At 45.9% G+C, this 12228-nt stretch overlaps 1 protein-coding gene across 1 annotated transcript; it reads right to left on the bottom strand.

Annotated features, from left to right (window-relative positions):
• Window positions 1-11245: 11245 nt before the first annotated feature.
• On the bottom strand, window positions 11246-11860 carry LOC127676319 (histone H1.5-like). Its single transcript, XM_052172223.1, has one exon. The coding sequence runs from the start codon at window positions 11858-11860 to the stop codon at window positions 11246-11248; it is 615 nt and encodes a 204-aa protein (XP_052028183.1).
• Window positions 11861-12228: the final 368 nt, after the last annotated feature.

The raw sequence follows: 12228 nt of genomic DNA, 5'->3' as shown, positions 1-12228 counted from the left end.
CTCTACAGAGCAAAGAGTGAACAGCACTCCAGGAGGACAGTTTGGGAACAGCAAGGTCTATCCTGGTCTAAGGTGAGGCAGTTGAAGGTCAGCCCAGGTACTGGGACCCCACGATGTGTGGCAGGCCATGTGGCTATGGACACGTGTATTTACTGGGAACAATTTTAGCAAAGAAGAAGACAAGAAGTGTGTCCACCACGGGTTAAGGAGACAATATTATCTGGGGTAAGGGATGGCTATAAATTTAAAACAAATAATCTGAGTTTTCAAGCCTTTTGAAAGGCTTGAAGGTGTGCACTTTTTTGTTTGTTTGTTTTTGTTTTTTGGATTTGGTTTTTTTCAAGACAGGGTTTCTCTGTATAGCCCTGGCTGTCTTGGAGCTCACTCTGTAGACCAGGCTGGCCTTGAACTCAGAAATCCGCCTGCCTTTGCCTCCCAGAGTGCTGGGATTACAGGTGTGCGCCACCACCACCTCGCTGAGGTGTGCACTTTTAACCCCAGTGCTTGTGAGGCAGAGGCAGATGGATTTCTGTGTATTTGAGGCCAGCCTGGTCTACATAGCAACCAGGCTAGCCAGTTACATAATAGAGAAACCCTTTCTCTAAAGAAATAACTGTAAAAAAGTAAAATAACTTTAAAAATCTCTTTTCATTTTTAAAAATTATTTCATGTGTATGAATACACTGTAGCTGTCTTCAGACACACCAAAAGAGGGCATCGGATCCCATTACAGATGGTTGTGAGCTGTGATCACAACCATCTGTAATGTGGTTGCTGGGAATTGAACTCAGGACCTCTGGAAGAGCAGTCAGTGCTCTTTACTGTTGAGCCATCTCTCCAGCCCCTGTTTTCATTTTAGTAATATTGGTCTTTAAAAAAAAAATCTTGGGGGCTGGAGAGATGGCTCAGTGGTTAAAAGCACTGACTGCTCTTCCAGAGGTCCAGAGTTCAAATCCCAGCAACCACATGGTGGTTCACAACCATCCAGAAGGAGATCTGATGCCCTCTTCTGGTGTCAGAAGACACCTACAGAGTACTTACAATAATAAATAAATTTTTTTAAAAAAATCTTAATACATTTGTAAAATATATTTATTGAAAAAACTTAATAAAGGGGCAAGATATGCCTGGCGGTGGTGGCGCACGCCTTTAATCCTAGCACTTGGGAGGCAGAGGCAGGCAGATTTCTGAGTTCGAGGCCAGCCTGGTCTACAGAGTGAGTTCCAGGACAGCCAGGGCTACACAGAGAAACCCTGTCTCGAAAAAAACCAAACCAAACCAAAACCAAAACCAAAACAAAACAAACCTAACAAAACCAAACCAAACCAAAACAAAAACAAAAACAAAAAAGGGGGGGGGGCAAGATAACATGATCAAGTTTTGTTGCCTGAAGCCTGGGTCTGCCAGGCTTCTCCAGGGAGAGAGACAGGGAAGGACAGAAGGGAAAGTGTGCGAAGGCATAATGTATAGATTTGCTGTGTGGTACTCTCTGAGAGGAGGCCTCGACCCCTAACATGCCGAGGCTATGCCCTCCAACAAGTCTGGGTGATCTTCCCCTTTTTCCCCTCTCCCTCTCCCTCCCCACCCCCCCGCCCCCTGTCTTCCTTCTGTCTGTCTTCCTTCCTTCACTCCATCCCTTTTTTCCTCACCTCCTCCTCCTCTTCTGTGAGTTTTCACTGTGCTGAGGTTGCCCTGGCCTCCTCAGTAGCTGGGACTGTAACCAATACACCCGCCTCTAGGAAAATTCCTTTAAAAGGTTTTTCTAAAGGTTTTATTTTTTACGTGTGTGTGTGTGTGTGGGGGGGGGGGGACTGGAGAGTTGACTCAGTGGCTAAAAGCTCTTGTTGCTGCAAAGGACCCAGTTTGAATTCCTAGCACCCGAATGAAGGACTCTCTGCCTCCTCGGACACCAGGCACATATGTGCTACACGGATGTACACACAAGCAAAATATTCACAAACACTTGGAAAATATCTAAAAACTAAGATTTTATTTTCGTGTGTGTGTGTATGTGTGTGTGCACATGTGTGTGTGTATCTGTGTGTGTGTCTGTGTGTGTATGCGTGTGCATGCGCGTGTGCATGTGTCTGTGTGTGTGCATGTGTATATGTTTGTGTATGTGTCTGTGTGTCTGTGTGTGTGTGCACGTGTGCATGTGTGTCTATGTGTGTGCATGTGTGTATGTGTGTGTGCATGTGTGTGTCTCTGTGTGTGTTCATGTGTGTGTATGTATGTGTGTGTGTCTGTGTGTGTGTGCACATGCATGTATGTATGTGTGTGTGTGTCTGTGTATACACGTGTGTGCATCTGTGTGTGTGTATGTGTGTGTGTGCCTATGGAAGCAACTTGAGGGCTCCAGATTCCCTTGAGTTAGATTGCAGGTGATTTCAAGCCACCCAACATTTGAGGCTGGAAGCCAAACTCTAGCCCTCAGAGAGAACAGGAAGAACTCTGACTACCCAGCCGCCTCTCCAGCTCCTAAGGGAGAACCTTAAAGTCCACCTTTTCTTTTTAATGATGACTAGAAATTTTTCTTTTAAACACTAGTAAGGACGTATTAACTTGCAATTGGAAGATGCTTGGAGACTATATCATTAGCTTCTATCTTTGTTTTTTTCTGAAATTAGAATCTTGTAGATATATTCTTGGGGTTCTTATGGAATTATTTTTAATTTTTTTTTCTTTTAGATATCCTTCTGTAACCCTGGCTGTCCTGGAACTCACTCTGTAGAGCAGGCTGGCCTCAAACTCTGAGATCCAACTACCTCTGCCTCCTAACTGCTGGAATTAAAGTTGTATACCACCACTGCCCTGGTGATTTTTTTTTTTTCTTTTAAAAGGGCCGGAGGAGCTAGAGAGATGGCTCAGTGGTTCAGGACTCATATTGCTCTTGTAGAGGACCTAAATTTGGTGCCTAGAACCCACATTGGGCAGCTCACAAGCTCCTGTAACTCCAGATCCAGCATCTCCTCTGGGCTCTATGGGTAATCTACTCACATGTACACATAACCCCCATATATATATACACACATATACATATATACATACATATACCCCCATATATATACATATATATGTGTGTGTATACACATATACATAATAAATATGTATATCCCCATATATACATATGTGTATGTGCATACTATATATACAGTTACAAACAAGAAATAAATATACAAGACTTGATATTTCTGAGACAAGTTAGCTTCATCTTTTGTGGAGCCTCTGCTCTTATTTATGTAATTATCCCTTTATTTGCCTTTTGAGACAAGGTCTCACAATGAAGCATAGGCTGACCTGGAACACATGATCCTTTGCCTCAGCCTCCTGAATGCGGGGATTATAGGCACATGCCACCCGCCTCCTGGTAGAGCCTCTGCCTCTGTCTGATCCAGGTGTGGTGGCAAACCCCTACAATCCTGACACTTGGGAAGACGATGAAGTAGAATCCATACAACTCTGAGACTAGTTTGGTCTGCACAGCAAGTTCCAGGCCCACTGGGTCTACATTTTGAGACTTTGTCTCAACCAAAAACTAAACTGAAACAAAGCAAAAACAATGCATCATTCAGAGTATGTGCCTGGTGTCTATTCAGAAACAGGTGTGTGGTGGTGTCACTACTCGGTGTGGAAGGATTACACTGTTCTGAGGTTTCCCTGTAATCATCTTTCTTTTAAAGGAAAGGCGTTGAATGAGTGTCCTACTTCTCTCTCAGGACAGGAAGGCACCGATTCCAGCAGAGCAGCAGGGCTGTCTATGCCTGAGTAACCTGATTCTCTGCTATCTTGGGGACAGAGGCTGTACAGAGCCATGTGGTGCCGAAAGCCAGATGATAATGAAAGGGGCTACCTAGCCTGTAGCACAGGGCCAGCTTGCGACTAGCTGGGAACAACTTGAACTAAGTCCTTATTATACTCTTTTTTATAGGGTCTCACTCTGTAGTCCAGGCCAGCCCAAACCCCATTCTTTACAACTAAATTCCATGTCTCAAAGTCCTAAATATGCAATTAAAATGATAACATTAGACAAGAAGCTGTAGGCAAGGGACATAGCCACCAGGGACAGGGCCTCAGTGAGCAGGACACAGTGCTTGGGCACTGGGGAGAAAGACAAAGAAGTCATCATGTAAACTAGGAACTTGTGCCCGGAGTGTAACTTGTCTTTTGCTATTTTTTGGGGGGGAGGGTCTTTCTTCCACCCCTTTCCTCTCTTTCAACTCCATAACACTAGAGAAAAGAGAGTAAAGAATGGAGGGAAAGGAAAGAGATCCCTGTATAAAGTTGGGGTTGGAAAAGGGGGTGACATTATTGTTAGACTACTTCCTACTGATGAGGACATTGAGTTCCTTGGGTCAAGTTTTATCTTCAGGATATCTAATTTCTCCTCCTCCTCCTCCTCCTCCTCTTCCTCCTCCTTCCCCCCTCCTCCTCCTCCTTCCTTCTTCTTGTTTTGTCTTTGTGCAGTAGTACTTAACAAACTTTGATTAACAACAGCCAACAGCCGGGCGGTGGTGGCACACGCCTTTAATCCCAGCACTTGGGAGGCAGAGGCAGGTAGATTTCTGAGTTTGAGGCCAGTCTGGTCTACAGAGTGAGTTCCAGGACAGCCAGGGCTATACAGAGAAACCCTGTCTCAAAAACCAAAATGACAACAACAACAACAACAACCAACAACCAAACAATAACCCACCTGACTCTTGGGTCCTAGCATTTATACACTCTCTGAAAAGTCCTCAGAATCCCAAATGTCACATAATTGCAGAAACTACCTGAAGCTGGCAAAACCACACCCCTGGTAGGGTACAAGGCAAAACATAGTTTCTGTGGACAGTGTCCATAACACTACACCTGGGATTTAAACAAAGCACATTCTTATACTATTTCTGTATTTTTTAAAAGAAATCAAGATTCCAGAATTCTCACTACACCTGGGCTTTGGTGCAGGGGTGGGGGAGGGGGGAGGGTAATGCCAGCCTTTTGGAGACAGAGCTTGCATATGGGGATCAGAGGATAATTTGTGGTAGCTGGTTTATTAGTTTGCTTCTCTCTTGCTGTGATAAAATGCTTTGACCAAAAGCAACTTGGACAGGAAAGGATTTCTTTGTCTAGGTATTTATTCCCTAGGTACAGTCTGTTACCTAGGGAAGCCAAAGCAGGAGCTGAAACCTGGAGGCAGACACTGAAGCAGCAACCACGGAAGGAGACTTACTGCCCATGGCTTGCTCAGCGGGTTTCTTTCTACAACCCAGGACCACTTGCTCGGGGTGGCATCAACCGTATCAATAATTAATCAAGAAAATGACCCAGAGACATGCAAATGAAGCCAATCTGCTGGAGGCCAACTCCTCCATCGAGGTCTCTCTCCTGAGGTAACTATTTGTGTCAAGTTGACAAAAACTAACCGGTACAATTGCACCCTTGTCAACTTGACACACAAACATTACCAGTAAACCATAACCTTCCCTTTCTTGTTGAGCCCCAAGATTTCATGTCAAAAGTCATGATATAACACAATATAATTTTAAATGTCTTACATTCAGGGTCTAACACCTGGGACTCACAATTTCCTAGGTTCCTAAATGCTAAGGTAACCCCAGTTCTGCTGCTCTGCTGTTCACAGCTTACACAGCTTGTGTTGACGGGCCAGGCCAGCTTCACTGATAGCGTCTACTGTCTTTTGTCCCCTAGTCCTATCTTCTCCAATATTTTCTGGGTCTGTGCTATAACTGAGGCTTCACTTTAACCAATGGCCTCCTGGCCTCTCTTTGAGAGACTCTGACCCTGCCGTACAGTTCTATGCCTTAGTTCCTCTTCATGACTTCTCCAGTCCTTCAAAAACAAAAAGAAAAAACAAAATAAAACAAAAAACCAGCACCATCATGTGGGAGACTCTTACACATTATTTGCTAGGTTCTGATACCAGCTTGATAGGCAGTCCCAGTCTGCCAGTAAATCATAGCTTCTGCGTGCTGATCCTGAGAAATTACACCCCAGATTTCACCTCTGTGATGTTAATCTCTATTAATGACAACTGGTTTTTCAGCTCTGACTACCCAGCATCCACTGCTCCAGGAAAGCCAAAGTTTCACTTCCACAGACACTTAATTCACTATACCATGAATAGCCCCAGTGGAGTCTTCACTTCCCTATGAAACGTCACAAACGAGGCCTACTCTCTACACTTCCATCTCCCGGGTTCCCATAACAGCTCATTAAGCTCTAGGCACTTAACAGCCTTCCCTAGCCCAAAGCTCCAAAATCCTTTCAAGAAACTTTCAAGAACAACACAGTCAAATTCATCACAGCAGTACCCCACTCCTGGGACCAATTTCTGTCTTAATTTGCTTTGTGCTGCTTTAATAAAACACTGACCAAAAACAACTTGGGGAGGACAGGGCTTGTTACATCTTGCAGGTTAGAGTCCATTATCAAGGGAAGACAGGGCAAGAGTCTAAGGCAGGAAGTGAAGCAGAAGCCATGGAGGAATAATGCTTATCCGCTTGCTCTCTAAGGCTTCCTCGCCTTACTGTCTTATAATCTAGAGCCACCTGCCCAGGGCTGGCACCATGGGGTGGGAGTGGGGGGGAGCTGCTGACACTGAGGTCTGGTTCCCTAACTGGTTCTTGACTTGTTAATAAAGAAGGCTGGGAGCCAGTTGCTGGGCAGAAGGGACAGGTGGGACTTCCTGGCCCCAAGAGGAAAGGGAGACACAGTGGGGGAGGGGGAGCTTTTCTGCCAGGCTTTGGAACAAGAAGCAGGGAGAAATCATGTAAGATCTCCCAGGCAGCTGGAACCAGCAGCCTCTGCTATGGGTGGATGGTCAAGGAGGTGGGGAGGGGGGCTAGCTGACACAAACCACTAAGTTTAGAGCAGGAGGAGAATCTGAGAGAATAATTGATGAGGGCACGCCTTTCCAGCCAGGAGATTCTCCGGCGTACCTAGCCCGCAAGTTCTAAAATAATAAAGCTGTCTGTCTGTCCTTTATCAAGAGATTCTAGGGCCTTGGGAGTGAGCTGGTGGAGTGGCCGACTCCCAGAGCAGAATGCAGGCAGAGAGAGACGCCAGGTTAGGATTGCGATTGATCCCGAGAGCTGAGCTGTGTGGATCAAAGGGGAGTTGGGAGAGGCCAGAGGACACCAGCTCCAGGGTGTCACCAGGTCAGTGGTGGTGGCAGCCGGGAGGGGCTAAGCTGGGAGGGCCTGGCAGTGCGGTCAGTCGGTCAGTCGCAGCTCCCTGGCTAAGGTAGTAGTGTGCTTTTAAAGCTACATGCAACACCATAGTGGGTAGGCATTCTTCTATCAATTATAAACCAAGGATATGCTCCATCAGACATATCACAGGCTAATCTGATTGTTGAATGAGCTCGTTCCTCAGCGTAGAGCCAACCTTCCCAGATAGCTCTAATGTGGATCAAACTGAAAAAAACTAACCAGCACAAGGTCTCCACTGGCTGAGCCACATCTCCAGTCCCCCACAAAAGTTATTTTTAAAAACAGAATTAAGGCTGGGTGTAGAAGCACAATGCCTTTAATCCTAGCACTAGGGAGGCAGAAGCAAGTGAATCTCTGTGAGTTCAAGGACAGCCTGGTGTACAAAATGAGTTTCAAGACAGCCAGGACTACACAGAGAAACCCTGACTCAAAAAACCAAAATTCAAAACAATAACAAAAATGAACAAAAACAAACACAAAACAACAACCACCTGGATAAAAGGAGTTAGAGAGAAGGTTCAGTGGTTAAGAGCTTACAACTGCCTGTAATTCTGGTTTCAGTGGATCTGATGCCCTCTTCTGGTCACCATGTGTACCTACAGGCACATGGTATATCTACACTCCTAGCCTACACACAAAACACATAGAATCTAAACAACATACAACAACAAACAAACAGAGTTTGTTTGGGCAACAACAAACCAGAGTTGACATGCTATGGTTGACATACAGTGGAAGGTTGACATGCAGTTTCCAGTCCTAACATCCTTCCTCACATAAACACTTGGCCCTGTTCTCCAGGACGGAGAATATGGGGCGTTTTATTTTGTTGTTGATTTTGCAGTACTGGGCATTGGATGCGGGCAGGTGCTCTGCCCCTGGGCTGTCCCAGGCTTTATATAGTCTAGTATATAAACCAGGGCCTTGGTTTTATGACTTCAGAGATCTTTGAATACTGCGCATGGGGCTACATGCAGAGATCCCAGGACAGAACAGGGGGGCTAATGGGTCTGAGGAGAGGGCTACCAGGATAGACTCTGGGATTTTCACTTCTACTTCCCAAAGCCCACCAAAGCCAACGTGACTCCAGACTTTCTTTTACCACACAGATCCCTCCCCTTTTTCTTTGAGACAGGATCTCACTATATAGTCCTGGCTGGCCTAGAATTCTCTATGTTGACCAGGCTGGCCCTGAACTATAGATATCTGCCTACTTCTGTGTCCCGGGTGCTGGGATAAAGGCATGCACCACCACGCCGGGCCTTCTTTTATCCGTTTGCTGATGTAAACTCACATGGCAGCTACCTCTAGCTGCCCCAGTGGGAAGTGGGTGTTTGTGGAGAGATTGGTCCGAGAAGGAGGAGGTCCAGCTCTGAGGATAAGAGCCGGCTCAGAGAGCCAGGCCAAGGATCAGCCTGGGTTGGATGCTGGACATAAGCAGATGTTTATTCTCGATAACTAGAGGCAGCGCAGGAGTGCTCCGAAGAGGCCCGGGAGTGCTCCGAAGAGGCCCAGGAGTGCTCCGAAGAGGCCCAGGAGTGCTCCGAAGGGGTCTGGGAGAGCTCCCAGGAGGGCCTTGGCTTTCTTAGGCTGATGAATGCTTGTGGGCGATTTGTCTTTCTTTGGTCAGTTGCCACAGTGGGGAGGAATTTTCTGTCACTATGAAAGATGAGGCAGAGGCCTTGGTGAAGCAAAGATGGTTAGGAGTGGCCAGAGTAGGGCCAGTTTCTTCAATGGCATTTCCTTTATAAGAAAGGAGTTAACGCAAGCCACGCAACATACGTTGTCCTTCCACAAAGATCTTCGCCCTTTGAAAGAAGCCTGGACCACGAACATCCGTTAAAGTGTTGTGATTGGCCTGAGGTTCTCTCCCTCAAAAGTTGGAAGGCACAAAGGAGATTTCCGTGATTTTCTATTGCCCTCTAGTGGTAGATGAGGAGAACTTGAAATGAAAAGGAAGAAGAGGGGGTCCCTTGAATCGCCTTCGGGCGTGCCTGTGGGACCCCTCCTGAGAAGCAGCGATGGCTGTGGCCTTAGCTCATCCGCACTGGGTGTCGGGACGAAGAGCATGTGGTGTGTGACTTAACACTAGAGGCTTAAACGGAGAAGCGTCTCTGGACTCCCATTTGTCTTTAGATGTTCGCGATGGAAGGGTTTTATAGCGTGTGCGGTGGTATTTATCCTGCTTTCCCTTCACGAGCCCTCCTGGTCTTTGTAACATTCTTGGGAGGCGTTCCTGTCAAGTATAGGCCTCTTACATTATCTATGAGAGAAACAGGATGCTGGGTAATGCACCCATTTCAAACACCTCTCTCTGGTTTCAGTGTTCCCTGCCTCTATTTTGTGTTCATTAGCCGTTGGCTCTTACCCCACTAAGGAGTCAGGGGAGAGAGGATCTCTCAAGTGGGAAGACGCTGGTTTCTGAACACAGTGAAGCTATTGTTCTTGCAATATCTTCTCCCTCGTGCTGGAGGGATTCTAGTCCAGGGCTGCTCCAGCACCGCAGGGATCTGAGCTTAGCCCTTAGGCAACATCCCTAAGCCTTGGATTTCTCTTTGCTCAACGGGAAGAACACTGACACCACCACCATCAGTATGTAACTCAGGACGGATTCCAGTAATCAGCTCATTGGTAGTACTTAGGCCAGGACCCCGAGTAGGCAAATGCTTTACAGATGCCACTTATAGCCTAAAAGATGGCTCAGTGGTTAAGAGCAGAGCAGTCTCTTCCAGAAGACCCAGTTAGATTACCAGCACCTACACGGTGGCCCACGCCTACATAGTGGCCCACGACCGTCCAGAACTCTAGTCCTAGAAGTTCCTGTGCCCTCTGCTGGCTTCCAAAGGTACTGCATGCACCCAGTGCAGAAGCATACATGTAAACAAAACACCCATACACATAAAAATTTTAAATGAAAACATTAAAATAAATTCCATTTTCTGTTATTATCTGAGCCAGTGGCCCGAGAAGGGCCAAAGAAAGCTTGCCCTTGAGGTCATTACACATTTCCTGGATGGGAGATTTGTTTTCCTTCCTGCTTCTTGAAGGAGACTCCACTTATACACTGAATTGCAATGGGAAGGCTGAATTCAGGCCTGGGTTTTATCTCTGGGCATCCTAGAACGAGTACTTAGGTCAGTAGGACTTTTAAAGATCTGCTTATGACTTAGGGTAAAATTGGTGACTCCAAATTATTAAAAAAAAAAGTAATGTTGGCATAAATGCTTCTAAAACGTCACATTGTGTCAATTTCACTAATCATTATATGTAGCACTCATAAATATTTCATTATTCTTGATGTCCATGTTTTTTGTTTTCTTCACTTGGCAAGAAATCCAACACATGCATGACTTCACAGAAATAAAATCAGTTATAAATCCAGTGACTTCCTTGTTCTTTGATTCCAAGAGCCACAGCTGTAAAATTCCTTTCAAAATGTGTAAGACGGTGAAATGACAGGTGTGGTCTATTTTATCCTAAAATAATATTTATTTTATTTTAGTTGTATATAGCTACATGTTTGTGTGTACTGGTGCATAGAAGTACCTGAGGAGGCCAGAGGAGGGTGCTTGGGTCTCCTGGAGCTTGTTACAGCTGTTTGCAGACTACCCTATGTGTGTTACTAGGTAGTGAGTGTAACCTCAGGCTTTTCCCACCCACAACCCAGTTCCCGAATAATGACTTGTGTGCTCTCCCATCCCAGCCTTGAGCAGACTAAACAGACCTTGAGGGCTTGCCACAATGCATTTAACGACGCAGGTGGAGTCTTCTGCCTTGCTGTGCCGGCAGTTTCCTACAGGAACTTAGAAGAATAGACTTCCTGATGAGTTTGCTTTACACAATCCAGCTGAAACAAAGGATGGGTCTGTGGGCTTGCTGAATATTAAACTTTGATCCGTGATCAGAACCTTCATCCTTCTCTTGAACCCTCATTTCCAGCCCCCTCTCACCTTTCAGGTAACCCAGTTCATCCATGGCCGCTGGACAGCTACAGGTGGCGCCCAACGTGGGGCTTTGTGCTGTCACAAGCAAATCTACTTCTTTTTGGAAACAGCCTCCTTTGCCTTGGCAGCCTTAGGCTTGGCTGTCTCGGGCTTGGTTACCTTAGGTTTGGATGCCTTAGACTTCACCTCCTTGGGCTTTGCCCGGCTCTCTGCTGCCTTTTTAGGCTTGGCAGCAGCCTTGGCCTTCTTAGGAGTTTTGGCAACTTTCTTTACTTCAGCTGCCTCAGGCTTCTTTGCTTTCTCTGGAGTTTTCTTCACAGTCTTCTTTGCCCCTGCACTATTCTTAGGATTTTTCAGGGTGGTACCTGCAGGCTTCTTGGTCTTGGCATCCCCGGTCTTGCTTTTCTTAGCCTTGGAGTTGGCCTCGCCAAAAGCAGCCTTTTTGTTAAGCTTGACAAACCCCGAGACGCCGGCACCTTTGGTCTGCACGGGGGCACCTTTGCCCACTGGTCTCCTGTGCCCAGGCTTGATGTGGCGGGTGTTCTTCTTTACATTGTAGCCATGGGCAGCCAGCGCCTTCTTAAGGGCAGCCAGGGACACGCCGCCACACTTTGTCACACCAGCCTTTTTTGTCGTCTTCTTCTTAGCGTTAGACTTCTGTACAGGAGCTGAAATGGCAGTATTGGTAGGAGTAGTTTTAGACATGCTGAGAATAAAAGCTGCTAGCTGCTAGAAAAGAAACGGAAATCTAATGCAAAGAACAAATTCTTCAATTATTTATACAAATACAGCTTAATTTAAGAAACATGTACTTTATAGGACATTTTAGAGCTTATACTGGATTGACTGGACCCCTGGGCAATGCCACAGCAGATTTGTATACCAGGCAGATTATAGGCCTTACAGGAACAATTAGCCAAACAATCTCATTCTTCACATCATCAAAATAGTAATAGCTTAAGACAATAGTTTGGTATTTCTAGAAAATATGCATGTCAAATTGTAAAGACTTATTCTCAGTGTCCCCAGTTTCTTCATGTACCACATAATGGTGTTAATTCTCAAGGACTCAT

Source organism: Apodemus sylvaticus, chromosome 1, assembly GCF_947179515.1.
Source record: "Apodemus sylvaticus chromosome 1, mApoSyl1.1, whole genome shotgun sequence".
Lineage (NCBI taxonomy): Eukaryota > Metazoa > Chordata > Mammalia > Rodentia > Muridae > Apodemus > Apodemus sylvaticus.
The sequence above is the reverse complement of the archived record's forward strand: the minus strand, read 5'-3'. Positions and strand labels throughout refer to the sequence as shown.